Source organism: Anopheles gambiae, chromosome 2, assembly GCF_943734735.2.
Source record: "Anopheles gambiae chromosome 2, idAnoGambNW_F1_1, whole genome shotgun sequence".
Lineage (NCBI taxonomy): Eukaryota > Metazoa > Arthropoda > Insecta > Diptera > Culicidae > Anopheles > Anopheles gambiae.
In genome coordinates, this window is record NC_064601.1 from 72603806 (window position 1) to 72622460 (window position 18655).

The 18655-nt window shown below is 41.1% G+C and overlaps 1 protein-coding gene across 1 annotated transcript; it reads right to left on the reverse strand.

Moving 5' to 3' along the window:
* Positions 1-229: 229 nt before the first annotated feature.
* LOC133390958 (uncharacterized) lies at positions 230-8999 on the reverse strand. Its single transcript, XM_061640470.1, has 3 exons — positions 6762-8999; positions 402-1007; positions 230-343 (listed from the first exon to the last, which is right to left on the reverse strand). Exons 1-3 carry the CDS (start codon positions 8919-8921, stop codon positions 230-232), a joined length of 2880 nt encoding a protein of 959 aa, XP_061496454.1. The 5' UTR covers positions 8922-8999.
* Positions 9000-18655: the final 9656 nt, after the last annotated feature.

Genomic DNA, 18655 nt, shown 5'->3' on the forward strand with positions numbered 1-18655 from the left:
TGCGCATGCGAATAGCATGCGAAAGTGTGCATAAAGCAAAAAGAATAAGCGTCACTACTACAACCAGCAATCCGAAAATATAAGGGGAGGGATAAATACAAATGCATGCGTGAGCAGGACCAGCAATTCAAGCATTTGAATGTGTGCGTCGGTTTGTGCCGTGCTGAAAATTTTTACTTTAGCTGCTGCTAGTGTAAAAACTTAAGGAAAGCTTAAAGTAAATTTTTTTTTACACAGGGCGCCTTCGGAAATTGTAGCCTGGGTGTGTGATGAGCTGCGCGTCGATCAACCGAGAAAACTTCGTCCAGTCTCCGGGAGAGTTGTTCGATCCGTTCTTCGAGTGCTGCGATATCCGATGATGTTCTCGGTGTGTGATGCGTGTGGGAGGTCTCTCTTCGTACAGGTGCAATCTCCGTGCGTGGCGCCTCCATGATTTTGTCAGCCACGATCGCCTGCTCGTCGAGTGTAGCGGTGGGCAAGGCGGAAACGATGGACCGCACTGTGTTGGGTAGTGCACGAAGCCAGATGTTAAGAAGGACGCTGTCGGAGCATCCTTCTCTGCCCAGTCTTCGCATCTCGGAGAGCAGCATGCTGGGCTTGTGGTCGCCCAGCGAAACACCGGAAAGGAGGTTGGTTAGCCGCTGGTTTTCCGAGGGTTGAAAATACTCCAGTACGGCGTTTTCCATCGTGATGTAACGATCGTTATTCTCACTTTTGTTACACTTTGCAATGGCAGTGTAAACGTATTTGGCTCGGTTGCCGAGCGACACGATGACCGTATTGAATTTCTGCTTGTCCGATTTTACGTCGTTGACGTTGAAAGCCGCTTCCAGGCAAAGGAACCAGGTGTCCACATCATCCACATCGAAATCTGGAAAACTGATTTTTGAAACCGCATGCCTTTCCTCATGCTCCGCTTTGATGTGTGCCGGTGGCGCGTGGGGAGTCGTCTTCGGCGCGATGGGGGCACTTCCTTCGGGATTCATCTCGTACAGCGGTCGCGAGCACTTTTATTGTACAAACGTTCGCGGACTGGTTAAAAACGAGGTTTTTGCGTATCACTTTAAACTGTCGGGGTCACTGATAGCACGTGTGGAATTCGGATTGATGGAAACGACTTGTTCGGTTGGAGTTCAGATTATAAGAGAGAGCATTTTTATTTCGGTTGTCCTAACAAGCTACATAAGGACGGTTCCTTATGCGCTCTGTTTATGCCCACGAGTTGGGCTGTTCGTGCTACTATCGAGCAGTTTCCTAACTTTCTGTTTTCTGCTATCGAGCAGTTCCCTACATGGTGTTAACCAACCGACTAGCCTGATTGTTTCTTTCCAGAAGCATGGAGCGCGCTCATTTTCTAATTTTTGGAGGTTGTCGAAGAGATACCATATGTAACCTAATGAAAGTGGGCCACGTAAGTCGCAAGCTGGCCAGTTTTTGTTCACGATTCATGATTCACTGTAATTTTTCACAATTAAATTAGTGTAAATAAACACATTGACATGGATTGACATTTTATTGACACATATATAGGTTGACATAATTGACAACTGAGTTATACGCGTTTGAACGCGGGCGTGGAAAATGCGCGTCGTGTTTGCGGCCTTACAAATGAATTGATATTAAATAGGAATGGTTGGGCTGAGTAGGTAACATAATATCATGCTTGTTGATGGCATAACAAATTAAAATATTCCTTGATCGCAAATACCAGATTGCATCGGAACGCTATCGCTAAACTCCATAGTATATGTCTTCCTTATGCTAATCGTAGAACTACAGTTTCGTCTTTCAGGTATTCTTGAGGTGCGTTAAAACCTTTAAAGCCTTTAAATTAAAACCTTTTATGGATCACTGTATTGTGGAGATGCGATAAAAGATTGCATTCATTTTGAAGCTTTATTTTGATGACCCTTACGGATAAGCAGCAATCTTCATATAACAATTTCCTTTATATTCCTGAGCCTCTTCACTCACTTTAGACACGGATAGATTACCCTTTTTCTCTTTGTCGACATTTCCTTTTTCACGATATTTTTTTCACGATTAAAAGAACTGTAGTTCGTTCAATGTTTCAAATTTCGGCAACTTCTTTTGGGAGCTTTCGACTGTTATACGAATGCCACACATGTTCTCCGTCTGCATCTGTTGTTATGTTATTTTTCCTTTTTGTGCTTTGACTGAAGAACATGTTACTCAACGCAAATTAAAACTATTAAACTGAGGTGTGTATTGTTGGTAGATGTGAATTATTATACGATGCCAATTTATGCTGGAAGTTGGAGCGGTTCCGTGGTACAGTCGTCAACTCCAACGACTCAACAGCCGGTTCGGGTCGGATCGCAAAGAACGGTGGGAGCAACAGGTTCAGTTTGAATCTGCTTGGGTTAAAAACAAGGATCGCGGTCCAGATGCTTGCATGCTGGAACGGATCGCACCTGGCCGGAACGCAACGCGCATCACTTCTATTTATTTATGTCCCGCACATTTTACTTATTTATCATTACTTTGAGTGATTTTTTTCTCCTCGAACGTGAGGCAAAGAAGTTTGAATATTTTTATAATTTTTAAATCTACGCTTGCCATGATTGAATTTGTCTTGAAAGAATGATTTGTCTCGACATTCTGGTAAGATAACAAAATTTGATGCGCCCTAAAAGGAAAAAAAAGTAGAATTTGTTTATTTGTTTGTTTGTTCTTTTGTTTGATTCTTTTTTATTATTGTCCGCTAACCCTAGCCTGACGCAACAAAACTTAACACAGTGCCTGTACTAGAAAGAAAGAAGATTGAATAAAATGTAAGGACAGGGAATAGAAGGTTGAAGACCAGCTAGGAATGGGCGGGAATGGAAGGAACGGGAAGGGGACACACACAAGGGAATGCGGGATAAGAGGGAAGGCACATCAATGTCACCGAGAAGAGAAGGAGTCCTGCGACAAAAATAGCATAAGCGCGACCACGTCTCCTTTCAATCGATTTTGGTGTCAACATACGACATCTGACGAGAAAAACTCCGGACTCATCGACTCCGAGTCCGGATCAGTCCGGATCTTTCCAGATCACTCCGGATCACTCCGGATCAATCCGTATCAGTTCGGATCAGTCCGGATCAGTCCGGATCACTCCGAATCACTCCGGATGAATCTGGATCACTCCGGATCACTCCGGTTCACTCCGGATCAGTCCGAATTAGTCCGGATTAGTCCGTATGAGTCTGGATTAGTCCAGAAGGTTGGGGTTAATACGGTCAAGACCGAGCGAGTAGTTTAAGTTGGCGATGCAATTATTAATGCCCAACATGACTAGTCACTATCGTTAAGACAATTCTTGATGAATGTGTTCCGTTGTGTTGTGTTGTGTTCAAATAATGCATCGAGAATTTACGATTCAGTATAAAACATTCTTTCTGTTTTAAATATTTCTTTCTTGCAATAATATTTACCTTTTAAATATTTACCGTCTCATTGAAAATCTCTTTTCCTTCTACTTCCCGTATGATTCCCATCGTATTAAGTCAAAAGAAGTAAGGTTATTTCAATTTTGATTGTTTATTGTTGGTTTACATTTCTAGAATTTCAATACAAACAATTGGAGTTGTAGCATATCTGCTATACAGAACTTATTATAATACACACTATCAGCTATAGACACATTGTAACACACTTCGGAAAGCCAAATCACACCATTGCAACACATTCATTATAACACATCAGCAAATCAATCCACACCATAGCAACACACCCAGACCATACCGTTCATAGAAAAAACAATTGAGACACATTTATCGAAAACAACCGAAATGCGCAACATACGCAATTCAAGCGTTACTGCGGCAAAGTGGACAAACAGAGACGCATAGCAACTTATTGCTAAAAGCGCAGTGTAGGCAAAGATCGACGAACGCACTCGTTCTTTGGCTAGAACAGTTGAAACTTTCCAGAACCTTTGTAAAAACACTAAAAGCGCAGCATAGGTACAAATTGACAGACACCTCACTCCAATACAATGTATGAATTGTACTTCATATCAATAACCTTTAATAAGGACAAAAACACATTCCAAAACCAAATGTACGAAACCCACTGAGTATAAATAAAACCAATTCCGACCGTGGCAAGCCAGATTCGTTCGGACTGCCAAGAAGGACGTTCGCTTCCTAATACTTTGCCTTCCAACTTATTTCAAGAGTTTAGTTATGTCCCCTACCCAAGGTAAGGCTTCTAAACTCCAACGTTTCCAGTAAGGGAAACCTCCTAAAGGTTTCTATGATCGCCTGGACGATCAAGTGTTGAAAAGTCCGCTTTGAACAAAAGTATTATTCCACCTCGGCTCATGTCAGTAAAAACTGACCTACCGCGACGATACTTGAGGTACAGCTGTACGCTCATCATATGGCGACCGTAGCTATCGCCTAACCCATAACAGAGTTCAAAAAGTCAAGTTGAATTATAATTTAATACATTATTTCTTTTTAATTCGTCGTTTGGTTTTATTACAAGTTAAATCACATTTAAGCCTATTTCTCCTTTACTTTCCTTTATTTCCTTTACTTTCCTGCTTCCAAGTTGACTTCTTTTTTGACTCAACATCAGTCCTGTTTTCGAAAAAACTCTCTCGCAGGGAACAAAAGTTGCTGGAAGCCGCGGTCAAATGGGGTCAAGTAGATCAGCTTGTCAGAAACATAGCGCCATTGAAGACGGCGCTTAGTTGCAAATTAGATACGAGAAAAGACAGACCAATTTTTGAGCTGATCGGCGAAACCCTACATACGCGAGCGACAGTTACAAAAATTCTGTAGCAGCAACTGAAATAAACAGAAAGCTACACCAGTGGCAACAGTAGCTGTTACAATATGATTATAGGAAACACCGCTGGATAGTGGTTGAACTTGCTGTTGAAATACGCCCCATGTATCATCGTCGAGCCGGTCTCGTAGTACAGTCGTCAACTCGTACGACTTAACAACATGCCCGTCATGGGTTCAAACCCAAATAGACCGCGCCGCCATACGTAGTACTGACTTTCCTGCTATGAAGGGGAATCAACTAGTCACTGAAAGCCAAAGCCCACAAGTGGGTACAGGCAGGCCTTGACCGACATCGGTTGTTGAGCCAAAGAAGAAGAAGAAGATCATCGTCCTTAATTGATATGTCGCAGGGAATATATCTTGAGAAAAACACAACTGCTTTATTCCTTAGTTCAGAATGGAATCGTCTTTATTCACTCAATGTGTACTCTGATCGAGTCTTGCAATGTTACTGCGTTATGCGTGTTACTATGCAACATCTCCCCCCTTAATTCACCAATACGGTTCAAACCTGGCTGGTGGCCTACGAATTCTTCGAGGTCTTTCCGCTTTCACGGGTTGAGCAGAAGATGCAGGCATCGGTGGAGTGGCTTGAGTAGTAACTGTGGACGATGATGTTTGCCAATTTTCTCCTTCAATTTCTTCAGCGGACTCTTCATCAGCTGAATAGTAATGTTCTTGTTCAGTCATTTCAATTGAGTTTTCAACTGCCTGTGGAGTTCCCAATTCAAATTCGTCAAAGAAAATAGTTAACAAATTTCCAGTGTCGTGACAATTTCTATTTCCACACGATGTTTCCTCCTGTAGACGCTTCTTCAGTTGATTTGCATGTGAGCGAATAATTCGCTGGTTGTCTTCCAAAAACACGTTGTAATTCACTCTACCGACTCGTTCGACTATTGATGCCGGTTTCCACTCCCAGGAATTATTGCGGTGGACTTGGGCATAAACCGCTTCTCCAGGATCGAAGAATTTTCTACCAGCTTCTGGCTTTTCATTTCGTGACCGTGAAACTGGAGGTAGTAATAATGACTGAACTGTTCGAATAGGCCGCTGAAACATCAATTCAGCTGGAGACTTATCTGGTGTAGGTGTGGTTCGATAAACTTGCAAAAAAGTCTGCAAAGCTTCATCTAAAGTCTCTCCTCCTGCTCGAATTTTTCGCAATGTACGCTTTAGTGTGTCCACGAAACGTTCTGCCAAACCGTTTGACTGCGGATGGTATGGTGCAGTACGGATGTGACAAATACCCAATTGTTTGCAAAATGCTTGGAATTCAAAGCTGGTGAACTGGGTACCATTATCAGAGACTATAGTTTCTGGAACACCAAACGTTGCGAATGATTGCGTTAAAAACTTGATAGTTGTCTTTGCTGTTGTAGTTTTGGTTGCATATACTTCTGGCCATTTTGTGTATGGATCAACTACAACCAAAAAATACACGCCATCTACAGGACCGGCATAGTCCACGTGTACCCGTGACCATGGCTTTTCCGGCACAGGCCAAGATTCAGGTGTTTCTTTGATTGGTGCTTTGCCAGCAGTGCAACATGAAGTACAACGCCGGACAAAGTTTTCGATATCGACATCCATTCCCGGCCAGAAAACGAAACTTCGAGAAATGGATTTCATTCGCACCATTCCAGGATGACCGCGATGGAATTGTTGAAGTACCTTTTTCCTGTAAATGTTTGGAACAACAACTCTGTTGTGAAACAAGATACATCCATCTACATGCGTTAACGATTCTTTTCGTGTGTAATACGAACGAATGTCTTGATTTTTGATTGACGACGCTTCGTTCGGCCAGCCTTCCCGGATGAATTTCAAAACAGCTTGCAGTGTTTCGTCCAATCTTGTTGCTTTTTGAATGTCAGCAAATGATACTGGTACTTGTTTCAATGAATCGTGCATGACGTTTTGAATATCCTCTTCAAGTGAAATCGAAGCTATAACGTAATCTTCCTCTGGTTGCTTGCAACGGTCGATTAGCCTTGATAGCATGTCAGCGCACCCAAACTCGGTGGTTGAAACATATTCGATGGTAAAATCGTAGTTTAATAACATCAATGCCCACCGTTGGAGTCGGTTTGCTGTGTGCAAAGGAATTCCCTTTTTTGAACCAAATATGGATAGTAAAGGCTTATGATCGGTTAAAAGAGTAAATTTCCGACCAAGTAAGTACTTATGAAATTTGGTTACCCCATAAGTAAGAGCCAGAGCTTCTTTTTCCGGTTGTCCGTAGCCTTGTTCTGCAGACGTTAATGTTCTTGAAGCATGTTGAATGGCTTTCAAATATCCGTTCGGAAATTTATGAAAAATGACTGCGCCAACGCCGGTGCTAGACGCATCTGCTGCAACGATGATAGGAAGATTCGGATCATAATGTGTCAACAGTAAGTCAGATTGCAGTACTTTCTTGAATTTTTCGAACGATGTCTGACAATCCGAATTCCACTTCCACTTCGTATCCTTCTTTAGCAATTGATCTAACGGGTGTCTGAGTTCATGCATGTTTCTCACAAATCGGCCGTAGAAATTCACAGCTCCTAAGAACGATCTTAATTCGGAAATGTTCGTTGGTGCTGGAATAGATGCGATGGTTTTCAGCTTCTCTGGGTCAGGACGTATGCCGTTGCGATCTACCACATGCCCCAAATAGACAATTTCAGTTTGATAGAAATGACATTTTTCCAGCTTGACGTGGAAGCCATATTCTTTTAAACGCTGAAGAAATGTGTCTAATGATTGCTTGTGTGCCTCCCAAGTTTTACCGAAAATTATAGCATCATCTAGAAATGTTCTAACGCCAGGAATGTCAGCAATCATACCGTCAACTAGTCTTTGAAAAGCTCCAGGTGCTGATTTGACTCCCGGTGCGAGACGGTTGAACTGAAAAAGACCTCTATGTGTGTTGATCGTAAGAAGGTGTTTAGATTCGTCTTCTACTTCTACTTGTAGGTATGCATCGGACAAATCGACTATGCTGAATACAACACTTCCGTTCAACTGTGCAAAAATTTCTTCAGGAGTAGGTAGAGGATAATGATTTGACTCTAAAGCTTCGTTAAGCCCCGTCGAATAATCCGCACAAATTCGAACTTTACCATTAGGCTTGCGAATGGCTACTATCGGAGCAGCCCACTCCGAAAAGTCTATTGGTGTGATGATGCCTAGTGATTGTAGTCTTGATAGTTCCGCATCCACAAGAGCGATAGTATTGAATGGTACTGGTCGTTTTGGACAGAAAACTGGTTTTACATTGGGCTTCAGAAACAGTTTCACCTTCGTTTTTGTGCAATGTCCAAGCGAATCATCGAAAACTGTTGGATATTTCGATTGAAGCTGTACTATTCGATCCTTTGGACATGCTGATGAAACTTTCTTACACAGTACATCGAAGGGAATTGCCCATAGATTAAACCTATCTATCCAATCTATACCTATAACATTTAGGACTGGTGATGATGTAACAAAACAAACACATTTCTCTGTAATCGCATTAAGGATAACCTCGCATTCGAATTCACCGATAAGCTTGAGTTGTTCTCCCGATGCATTCGATGCTTCAATGGATGCTTGAGAAAGTTTCGGTTGACCCAAATGTTGCCATGTTGTTTTAGAAATAACTGTTATGTCACTTGCGGTGTCCAGTTGGAGTGATGTAGTTATGCCATTGATTATGATAGAGATAAATTTCCTTTTAGCAGTGTTTTTCGTGACATGATTAACGAAAATTCCCTGAGATTTCTTTTGATTTTGATTTTGATTCTTCTCACTCTTTTGATATGTGTTGTTGTTTGAAGATTTTGATCTCATGGCTTTACAGTAACCTTCCTTGTGGCCTACATTTTTGCACACTTTGCAGAGATGATCTGTAAAATTGCAATCCCGTACAAAATGCATTTTTCCACATTGCCAACAAGGAGTACGAGGGACAGTATTCGAATCTGATTTCGGTTGACGCTGATCTTTTGAATTGTCGAATCGGGAAGGCTGTGGCAAACGATACGGTTTCTTCTCTGAAACTGCATGCACGGAATGCTTCGATCTTGATTGATTTTCGATCATCGTTGTATCCGCTTTCAGATTGATAAGCCGTTGAAATTCTGCCATTAGTGTTTGAATGTTCACTTTAGCCTCCGGCGTCGCGTTTTCTATTCGAGATAGCAGTCTTGCTCTGATATCCGAGAATTCCGGAGCTTGCAGTCCGCAAATGAAAATTAGACATTTGAAATCGTCTAATTTCAAATTCTCGAACTCAGAATCCTCGCATGCCTTATTCACTCTTCCGCCGTAAGTGATGATATCTTCTAATGCAGATTTCACTATCTGCAAGCACTGGTACCTTTTGTGGAACACCGAATATTGCTTTCCGAAAATTTTTTTGAGAATATTGACGGTTTCTTCAAACGAATTTTCATGCGGTTGCTTCGGAAGAATGTAATTCACATACCGGCTGTGAGCGGACGTTTCCAGCTTCCTCAGCAAAAGTCGCACTTTCGCCTCGTCATTCAAACTGCTGGCATCGTTTTGAAAAAGGTCTTTGAAACGTACATACCATTTTTCAAAAGTGATGTTGTTTTCTTCATCGAAACGAAACTCCTCGATGGTTTTCGATAAAGATTCAAGGATTTCGTCAGGACTTCTAGTTTTAAAAGCAGCCATCTGTTGAAGAAGTTGAGCCATTTGGTTGATAACGGTTTCAAGGTTTTCATTGTTCATCCTTGACGCTAATTCTCGTTAGCTTCAGAATCTCGTGAGCTTCGGGTTCCGGGTTCAGTAATAATCCTCGTCGCCAAAATGATATGTCGCAGGGAATATATCTTGAGAAAAACACAACTGCTTTATTCCTTAGTTCAGAATGGAATCGTCTTTATTCACTCAATGTGTACTCTGATCGAGTCTTGCAATGTTACTGCGTTATGCGTGTTACTATGCAACATTAATAATTTCTGTACATTCTTCTACAGTAGGTGTGTCATTTGCGCATTGAGTTTAAATGGAATCAATTTTTCATGTGAACAAGCATACGCCTCCTCGTATTCTGTAGAATTTCCTAAGAACCCTTCTTTTTTAAACCTAGGATCAAATAGTATTGCTAATGATGAAACGTCCTTATAGTTATAAGTGTTGAACCTATCTTCAATTTCTGACATAATTTCTGTTGCAAGCTATTTGGCGTTTGTATGTAAATGACATGATAGTGCTTTTAATGGTATAATCAAAGATTTGATCAGCACACCCAATTTTGATAATGCAACTGTTTTTCCGCCATTATTTCTTTAGTAGTTGAATCCAAATATCGAAGCACGTTAGCAGTTTCTTTTATGATTTCCCAGTGATTTTATATTTTTTTATATGTTATATTTTTTTTGATTTCCCAGTGATTTTAGATTTTATATATGATTTTATTTTTATAGAAGCGATCTAGCATTTCATACGTAGAGTTCCATCGTGTGGGGCAATCCTGTTTTAGTTTTTGTTGCGGTAATTTATAATTAGCTGCGCTTTTGAATGCAAAAAATTGCTGCACTTCTGGAAGTTTTTGCATTGCTTTGTTGCTTCTACGAAAATGCATTTAACTATTTCTATCGTTTTTTCTATAGTATTGCTAATAGATTTTTGAACTGCTAAATATATGGTATGTGCACCGCATGGAAGGTCTTCAATGCCAAGTGCTCTTGCCGATGCTATCCTAGTAGATTGATCGCGCATTCCCCTACGTTGTGTTAATTTCTATATGTTTTACTTAAAACTGCTTTATTGAATTATAACGCGAAAGTTGTGTGCTTACGCAAAGCCGTTGCTCTTGGTGTGTCGGTTCTTGTATTCAATCGATCTTTTCCCGCTATCCTAATCGCACCAATACATACAAACAGAAACTGTCAAATATACGCACAGACCGATAAAAACGCAATTACGTAAAACGCAGTTGAAATATTTCAATTACACGGACTATGGGTAACCGTAACACACATTCCTAAACAAGATGTATTGTCTGTTACCATATGTTGGAAATTGAATTGAATCGCATTGTAGTTAGTTTAGAAAATATGATTAATTGAAATTTCGTGTTTCATCCCAACCCAAGTGACATTTGCTCGAAATTGTTTTCCCATATCTGCTCGATTAGTACTCGATACGTCTGAAATTGTGGATTTGTGTCTGATCAAGTGTGTTGAAAGCGCTAAAATTTGGTGAGTTCGTAAATTAGACTTGCTTCTATCGATTGACGATGCCGTCGAGCTCATTTTACACACATAGCTTCGATTTTTGATTAAAAACAAAAGCTAATTTTGTGTGACGTTATTGTATAAAAAATTAATATTATTTAAGTATAAAATGGCTACCTGACCAATTATAACGATAGAAAACATCATTTTCGAGCGAATCTAGAAGAAAACAACGAAAAAGCCACATCACAGTTGATTTTAAAGGCCTTTTTCTAAATTCCCTTAAACTGGTGCAGTTTAAGGGAAGTTTAAGGCTCCAGTTTAAGGGAATTTGCTCGAATTCCCGATTATTCGTGCTCGAAAATGTCAATTCCCAATTGACATTTTCGAGCACGAATAATCCGGAATTCGAGCAAATTCCCTTAAACTGGAGCCTTAAACTTCCCTTAAACTGCACCAGTTTAAGGGAATTTAGAAAAATGCCTTTAAAATCAACTGTGATGCGGCTTTTTCGTTGTTTTGTTTTAGATTCGCTCGGAAATGATGTTTGCTATCGTTATAGTTGATCATGTAGCCATTTTATACATATATAATATCGATTTTTTATAAAATAACATCACACAAAATTTGATTTTGTTTTTCATAAAAAATCAAAGCTACGAATGTAAAATAAGCTCGACGGGATCGTCAATCGATAGTAAAAAGTATAATTTACGAACTCACCAAATCTTAGCGCTTTCAACACACTTGATCACACACAAATCCACAATTTCAGGCGTATCGAGTACTAATCGAGCAGATATGGGAAAACAATTTCGAGCAAATGTCACTTGGGATGTGTTCGTGAATTGTTTCAAATGGTGAAATATTTCAATTGAACTAGATCAGTTTCGGATTGTAATTGGAGAATGAACTCTTAGGATTAGGATGAAATGAACTAGCAAATGAACTATGTAATGAAATGACAAGTGAATAAACAGTAGCAAATTGATTGGCGCAAAGCACACAGCGGTTTTATCCATTCTCTTCGGTTTTCGGCAATCCGTATATCACAGCCAGCTTTTAAGTGATATTTATCACACTATAGTTTCTATTCGTCCATGAATTTCAATTTTTTTGGTAACATTTTCAATACATTTTGCTATTTTGCTCCCGATGTGTTCTTTTAAGAATTCCAAGCAATCTATTAAGAATGTAGATAATTCGAAGTTATCATTTATAAAATGAACTGTTATGGCAAGGAAGCAATATAACTATCTGATACTCAATTGGCGTTCACATATTCCAATGTTTCGTTATAAATTTTTGGTCACGCGGAATTAGCTAATGTTTTGCTGGTTGGTAGATCAAAATTTGGATTCAATTATTTTATGAATGCTCTAAAATAGTGATTATCAATGATAGAAAATGGATAATATTCTTTACATATTATTAATATGAGCAGTTTACCTAAACATTTAACTGCGTTTGATGACAGAATGGTCTTAGAAACAAAATAATTGTCTATTGAGCGTAATGAATTTGCAAAATACGAGGCGGGTGCGAGACGATTTTTGCAGAAATCAAGCCGAATCACCTTTTTGCTCGTTATTTGAATTTGGTTCGGCTCTATTTATAGAAGTAGAATGATGCTTTCTCTTCATATATCGTCGTAAGTTACCGTTCAAATAGACACAGAGCGACAACGTCGCGCGCGACAAAAAGTAGCTCAATTTAGCAAACAGAGCTACTCGTCTCGCGCGACATTATTGCTTCATCCGAAATAATCGAATTATCTAGTTTGTTTACTAGCCAGATTAATGCCAAACGTAAAAAGTTAGATTTGAACACATTTTAACCTATTTTTGTGTGTTTCTGATTTAGATTTTCTCTTTGCTTTCGTCTATCATAATCAAAACAGCAACAAAACTTACTTTCCAAACTCTATATGTTTGGATTAACATTTTCGCTAATTTTGCTCGCGGGTTTCTGCAGTTTTTTTTTACGCGGTATAATTTCTTGCCGAAACGATATACTTAAGTTTACCCAAAAAATTTGTCTCAATTCCGCGAGAGGTTTGAAAAGAGCGCAAATCTTATGCTGCGCTCTTTTTATAGCCTCTTTTCCTTCGTCACTTCAGGTCCTAATCGGATTGCGCTTCGTGTACGTTAATCCTTCTGGTTTAATAGTGCTCGTTCAGTACCTGTGTTGCGCTATGTAACAACACTCAGTTTAGTTAATGAAATGACAATCGAAAATATATCTTCTTTCAAACATCTTACCTATTTTTCATGTCATACACTGTTAAACTTCTTCTTCATGTCGCTGGTGATTTCGATGTCTCCATTCGAAGTTGTAAGTAACTTTCAAAGAGTATGTAGTTTGGAAGCCAATAATCCTTCCAATACCTCGGGTGACAAACGGTCCCTTAGTTTTTTTTTTTTTGTTAAGGTTATTCTGGGAAAAAAGTCTTTCCACGCAAGCCGAAGAATGTGGAAGAGATAACAAAGCTGGTAAGACTCTTCGCAGTACAGGAAAAGCAAAATTTCCATCAGAACGCCGTACGATTGCTTAATCGTTATTATATTCCAAAAAACTACATTATAAGTCAACTCCTCTGGTTGAAAATCCTTTAACCCTATGTTCCTTATTTCCCGATACTCCATATCGGCGACTTGTAGTTCTGCTTCTGATACCAAGTTAGGGAACATGTTTAGCAATGGATAGATTGCCTCAAATTTCCTGTTTGCTACATGATTTGAATCCAATATCGCAAAATGAATAAGAATAGAATCACTTAAATCGACACGGCTTGTGATTTGGTTACATAATGTTACATAAAAGTTTATCATATTTTTGTGACCTCGCTTGCTGTTTGTTGACTTATGATGTGGTTGTGTAGGAGTTGTTCCATTAGCTGCATACTTTCTGTGCCGATGTCTATTGATTTATAATTTTGATGGCAGAACACAACTTTTATTCTGTCTTTATTTTATTTTTTGTTTTTTTTTTATTATATTTAATATTGTTACTAATTATCATAATTATTAACAATATATTTATTGTTTAAATATGATTTTTTAATAATTAATAATATCAATATCATAATTATTATTATTTTGTTGTTACGTTATTACAAATTTAGCCCTTCCAGAGGTAGAGATCAAAGAGGTATCATTGCATCAAAGATATATATATTTTTTAATAGTATTTTCAATTACTAATTATTTTACTATAGCCATCCTGAACTTTCTGCATTTCTTCTCTGCCTCCTTCCTATTTTTCTTTGTAAAAAATGTTGCATGATCGTTTGATCCGAGGGTGTGCTTTAGCGCACGCGCCGTTTCGTAACACAACCCGCTGCGCAAAGCGACGGAAGAAATAATGCCGTTCGGAGAATTTTATCATGCCATCTTTTTCCCTCCAACGGCAAATTTGTCAAGCAGCTCGTCGAGCTACCCGTCCCTGGCTCCGCCTCATACCCCTCGCCTGAGCGCGCTATCGAAGGTTTGGATGTGTTGGTGCGTCAGACGGCCAATCGCTGTCAGCCGTCGTCCGTGCTTTTTCCCTCCATAGCGCTATCTCTTTCTCGCGTGTGGACAATGCTCATGAGTTGCTGTGGCGCCTAAAAATACCGTTACCAAACATTGCGGCGATGAAGTTGCATTTTCACAAATCAAACCAAAAAAGCGCAATGAGTTCAAACACTGCGATATAAAAATGACTAAGGAATCGCTAGTTTACGCTGGAGGGTTTGCTGTGCAACGCGCTGAATCCTAATTCGCATTAACACGTTCATCTCGGCGCTAATTTTCATCAACTTTCCTTTGCACCAGCATCTAGAACTTAGGCTGGAAAGTTCACTTTCAGTCCCTGGGGCCTGCCATTGATCTGAACGTGTTAAGCATTAAACATAACTTTGTTACACTAAGCTTTTGCTTTCGTATGTTGTAGATTACACAGATATGCTGTGCCGTCTGCGCAAGCGTATGAGCGTGCGTGTGTGTGCAAAACTGTCGCAATATGTGTTTTTTCCGAAATGTTATGATCCAGCGGTCAAAGAAACGAAGGTGTTCATGAAAGGCGGAAAGACGAATTGAGGCCCCTGTCAATGGTAACTGATGACAGGGAGGAGGGGGTAGTGGCACACAGCTGTTGGGAGATTGAACAGTATTCTTAAATTGCCGGCGGGAAGGGGGGTGGCCATGGGACCCCAACGATCATCGGTCACAGGCCCTAAAATTGTAGTCGCCATGGGGGGACGGGAGGTGCAAATGGTTCTCCAGCCACGGAGCCCTAACGACCATCTTTCCGGGGGCCCTTGTCGCTAATAAACTGTCCACTTTTAGACATACGGCATACTACAGACTAGAGATCTTCGGTGACCGCCTAGTCCGCCTACCGTTAGATCCACCGCTGGTTCATGACGGTGTTTTTTTTTATTGTGGAGGTGTATCCTTCCCCCCTGCTGCGTATGCACCGGGCAGGAGACAGTGTGGCAGTATGCAAGTTGCACACTGGATAGGAGCGGGCCCGCGGCACCGCCATCATTCCGCACATCTGCATGCCCGTCGTGGGTTCTAATCGCGTATGAACCGTCCGCCGTAGCAAGGGGTGACTATCCGGCTACGAGGTACTCAAGTCCTGAAAAGGCCGGCATGATCGCGTAGGCTATTACGCTAATAATAATAATAATAATAATAAAAAGAACTTAGCATAGCAGTCCACACCCGGGTAAGAGTTTGTCTTGACTTTGTTGCTGCCGGGCTACCGCTGTGACGAGACAAATACACGGAATGCACTCGACCAAAACATGAACCTACCGATCCGAACCCATTCCAAGGCATTGCCGGTCAATCAGCGTCATGATAACTACTCCAAACCAACAAGCCACCAGATTCTGGACGGACATGTGCAGCGCCATACGCGTACCGTAATAAACAAATCCAGAATCGTCTTTTGTATGAATTCAATTCAAAATGTTGTTTCCACTTGCGTCCACTAGCTGAATTAGAAACAAATGTGCAACAAATCACACGCACGTTTGCTTAAATCATGTGTCTTTTTAATACCCCCAACAGCAGAGCCGATCGCAAAGATGCCAATGCCAATGGTTGTGTTGCCTCTCAGCTAGCGAGATCGAAAATGCGTGGTATTTTGTAGCCGCAGCGGATGAAAATGTACGCATCAGAATCAAATAGTTTTGGGGTTTCCAAACGCACGCACACACACAAACACGAGCGCGCAAACTCACACACAAACACGCACGCAAACTCACACACACACACACACACACACACACACACACACACACACACACACAACGCGCGCGCGCACACATGCATGAACGCGAGCACGCCAGCACGCACGCACGCACACACACACGCACCTACGCGCGCCCGCGAGCCCGAAAGCGCGCACGCCAGCACGCACCCACGAAAGCACGCTCGCGCAATCACGCACTCACACCCCCCCCCCCCCCCACCCACCACGCATGATCGATTACGGCTACCTTATCGGTAGAACGGTTGGTTCAGCTTTCTTGTAGCATCCTCATCCCTAGCGCCGGGCGGGGTGGGTAATCACGACATGATAGAGTGAACGGCCACTTTCCCCGCGCTGTGTGTGTGCGTGTGTGTGACGAGACCCGAAAACGCGAGACAGATTTCGGCACATTGAAAAAAATATTTTATTGCCACTATACACTGTGCTACATGATGCTTAGAAGGTCGTTGAAGCATCTAACATGTTCAAATTAAAAAACATATTAGATTAGTGTTAGACGTTCTCCTACGCTTGTTTTAAATAGGCTTCTTCACCCTCAATTGGCAGGGGCATCGAATGGTCTCATCAGCAGCGGCACGAAATAAAATAAACCATCAATACACCGATAACACTTTGAATCCCAATCCAGCTTCTCCCACAGCGTGTCAAGGTCACACACAAATTAATAAATGCTAACATCCACCAATAACAATACACAACCGCAATGCATATATGAGTATCAACGCATACACCGCAACAGCCAATCAGCTGGCGGCGGAAGGCACGGGCTGAAGCGCAAGTAAGGCAGGGCAGGGTGAGGGAGGGAGAAGAAGCGGACGAAAAAATGGGCGCCACTATTTTAATAAGCGATCGAAAACTTCTCTAACTCAAACTGCAAACATATTTCACAGCCCATGTCTGTGAAATATTTCGCATTCGAAATTGTTGCAAATTTATAAATGAAATATTTGGAAATTTTCAGCGCTGAAATTTTAGGATTGAAATATTTCTTCGATCGGAATCCAAGCGTTTTCCCTGACATTTCTGCTCGCTTTTTCGATCGCTTTTGTCGGAAAGCGATCAAAAATCCGAGCTACAAAACTGCTCGATTTTGTCATGCGGGCCGCCAAAAGCCCCGCTGCGCAAATTCGAGCAGTTTTCTGCGTCGTTTTGTGTCAAAAAATACGCAATAAAATACGCTAGACTTCAGCCAAAACTCCCGCACGACAAAATCGAGCAGTTTTGTAGCTCGGATTTTCGATCGCTTTCCGCCAAAAGCGATCGAAAAAGCGAGCAGAAATGTCAGGGAAAACGCTTGGATTCCGATCGAAGAAATATATCAATCCAAAAATTTCAGCGCTGAAAATTTCGCAATATTTCATTTATAAATTTGCAACAATTTTGAATGCGAAATATTTCACAGCCATGGGCTGTGAAATATGTTTGCAGTTTGAGTTTGAGAAGTTTTCGATCGCTTTGCGCAGCGGGCTACGATAGCCAGCGTATTTAGTGCAGTTTTTAGGTGCGGAACGAGCGCCATCTGTTGAAGGAATGGATGAACTATTTCAGACGGCGGAGCAAAAAAACGGCCGAAAAATTCAAAAAATATTGGCGCCTATTCCTTCCTCCTCTTCCTCTCACTCCCTTTCCTCTCCCTGCCTTGCCTTACTTGCGCTTCAGCCCGTGCCTTTCGCCGTCAGCTGATTGGGTGTATGCGTTGGTATATATGTAAATTGCGGTTGTGTATTGTATTTGGTGGGTATAGCATTTATTTATTGTGTGTGACCTTGACGATGCGGGAGAAGCTGGTTCATTTTGGGATTTAAAGTGTTATCGGTGTATTGATGGTTTATTTTATTTCGTGCCGCTGCTGATGAGACCATTCGATGCCCCTGCCAATTGAGGGTGAAGAAGCCTACATCTAACACTAATCTAATTTTTTTTAATTTGAACATGTTAGATGCTTCAACGACCTTCTAAGCATCATGTAGCACGGTGTAAAGTGGTTTAGCGTTTAGTTCAATTTTCTTTATTTTTACTTTTCCAAATCGGTCTGCTCTCAAAATGGGCGCCAAACAGAATGGTCGTTTACGCCAAGGAATTCTGACAGCTCTCTTGATGACAGCTCTTACTCTGCGTACGAACCACGCGAACTGCACAGTGGGCTGCTACAGTACTCCCCTTCGAGACTAGGATACGTACTGTTGAAGATGGGTAGGAAACACCACTCTTTGGCCTGAACGAGTGGTCCTAGTCGGTGGTAACTCAGAAGAACTGGTAGGTGGAGCAGGAACACTTGCAGAAGATTCTTGTAGGATGTGGGCTGGTTTGAGGCGGTCTATTGATATAGATACTGTACGACCTTTCACGTTGACCTTGAAGATTTTTTCTGTTCGATCCATAACCTCATAAGGCCCTTCGTAAGTGTTG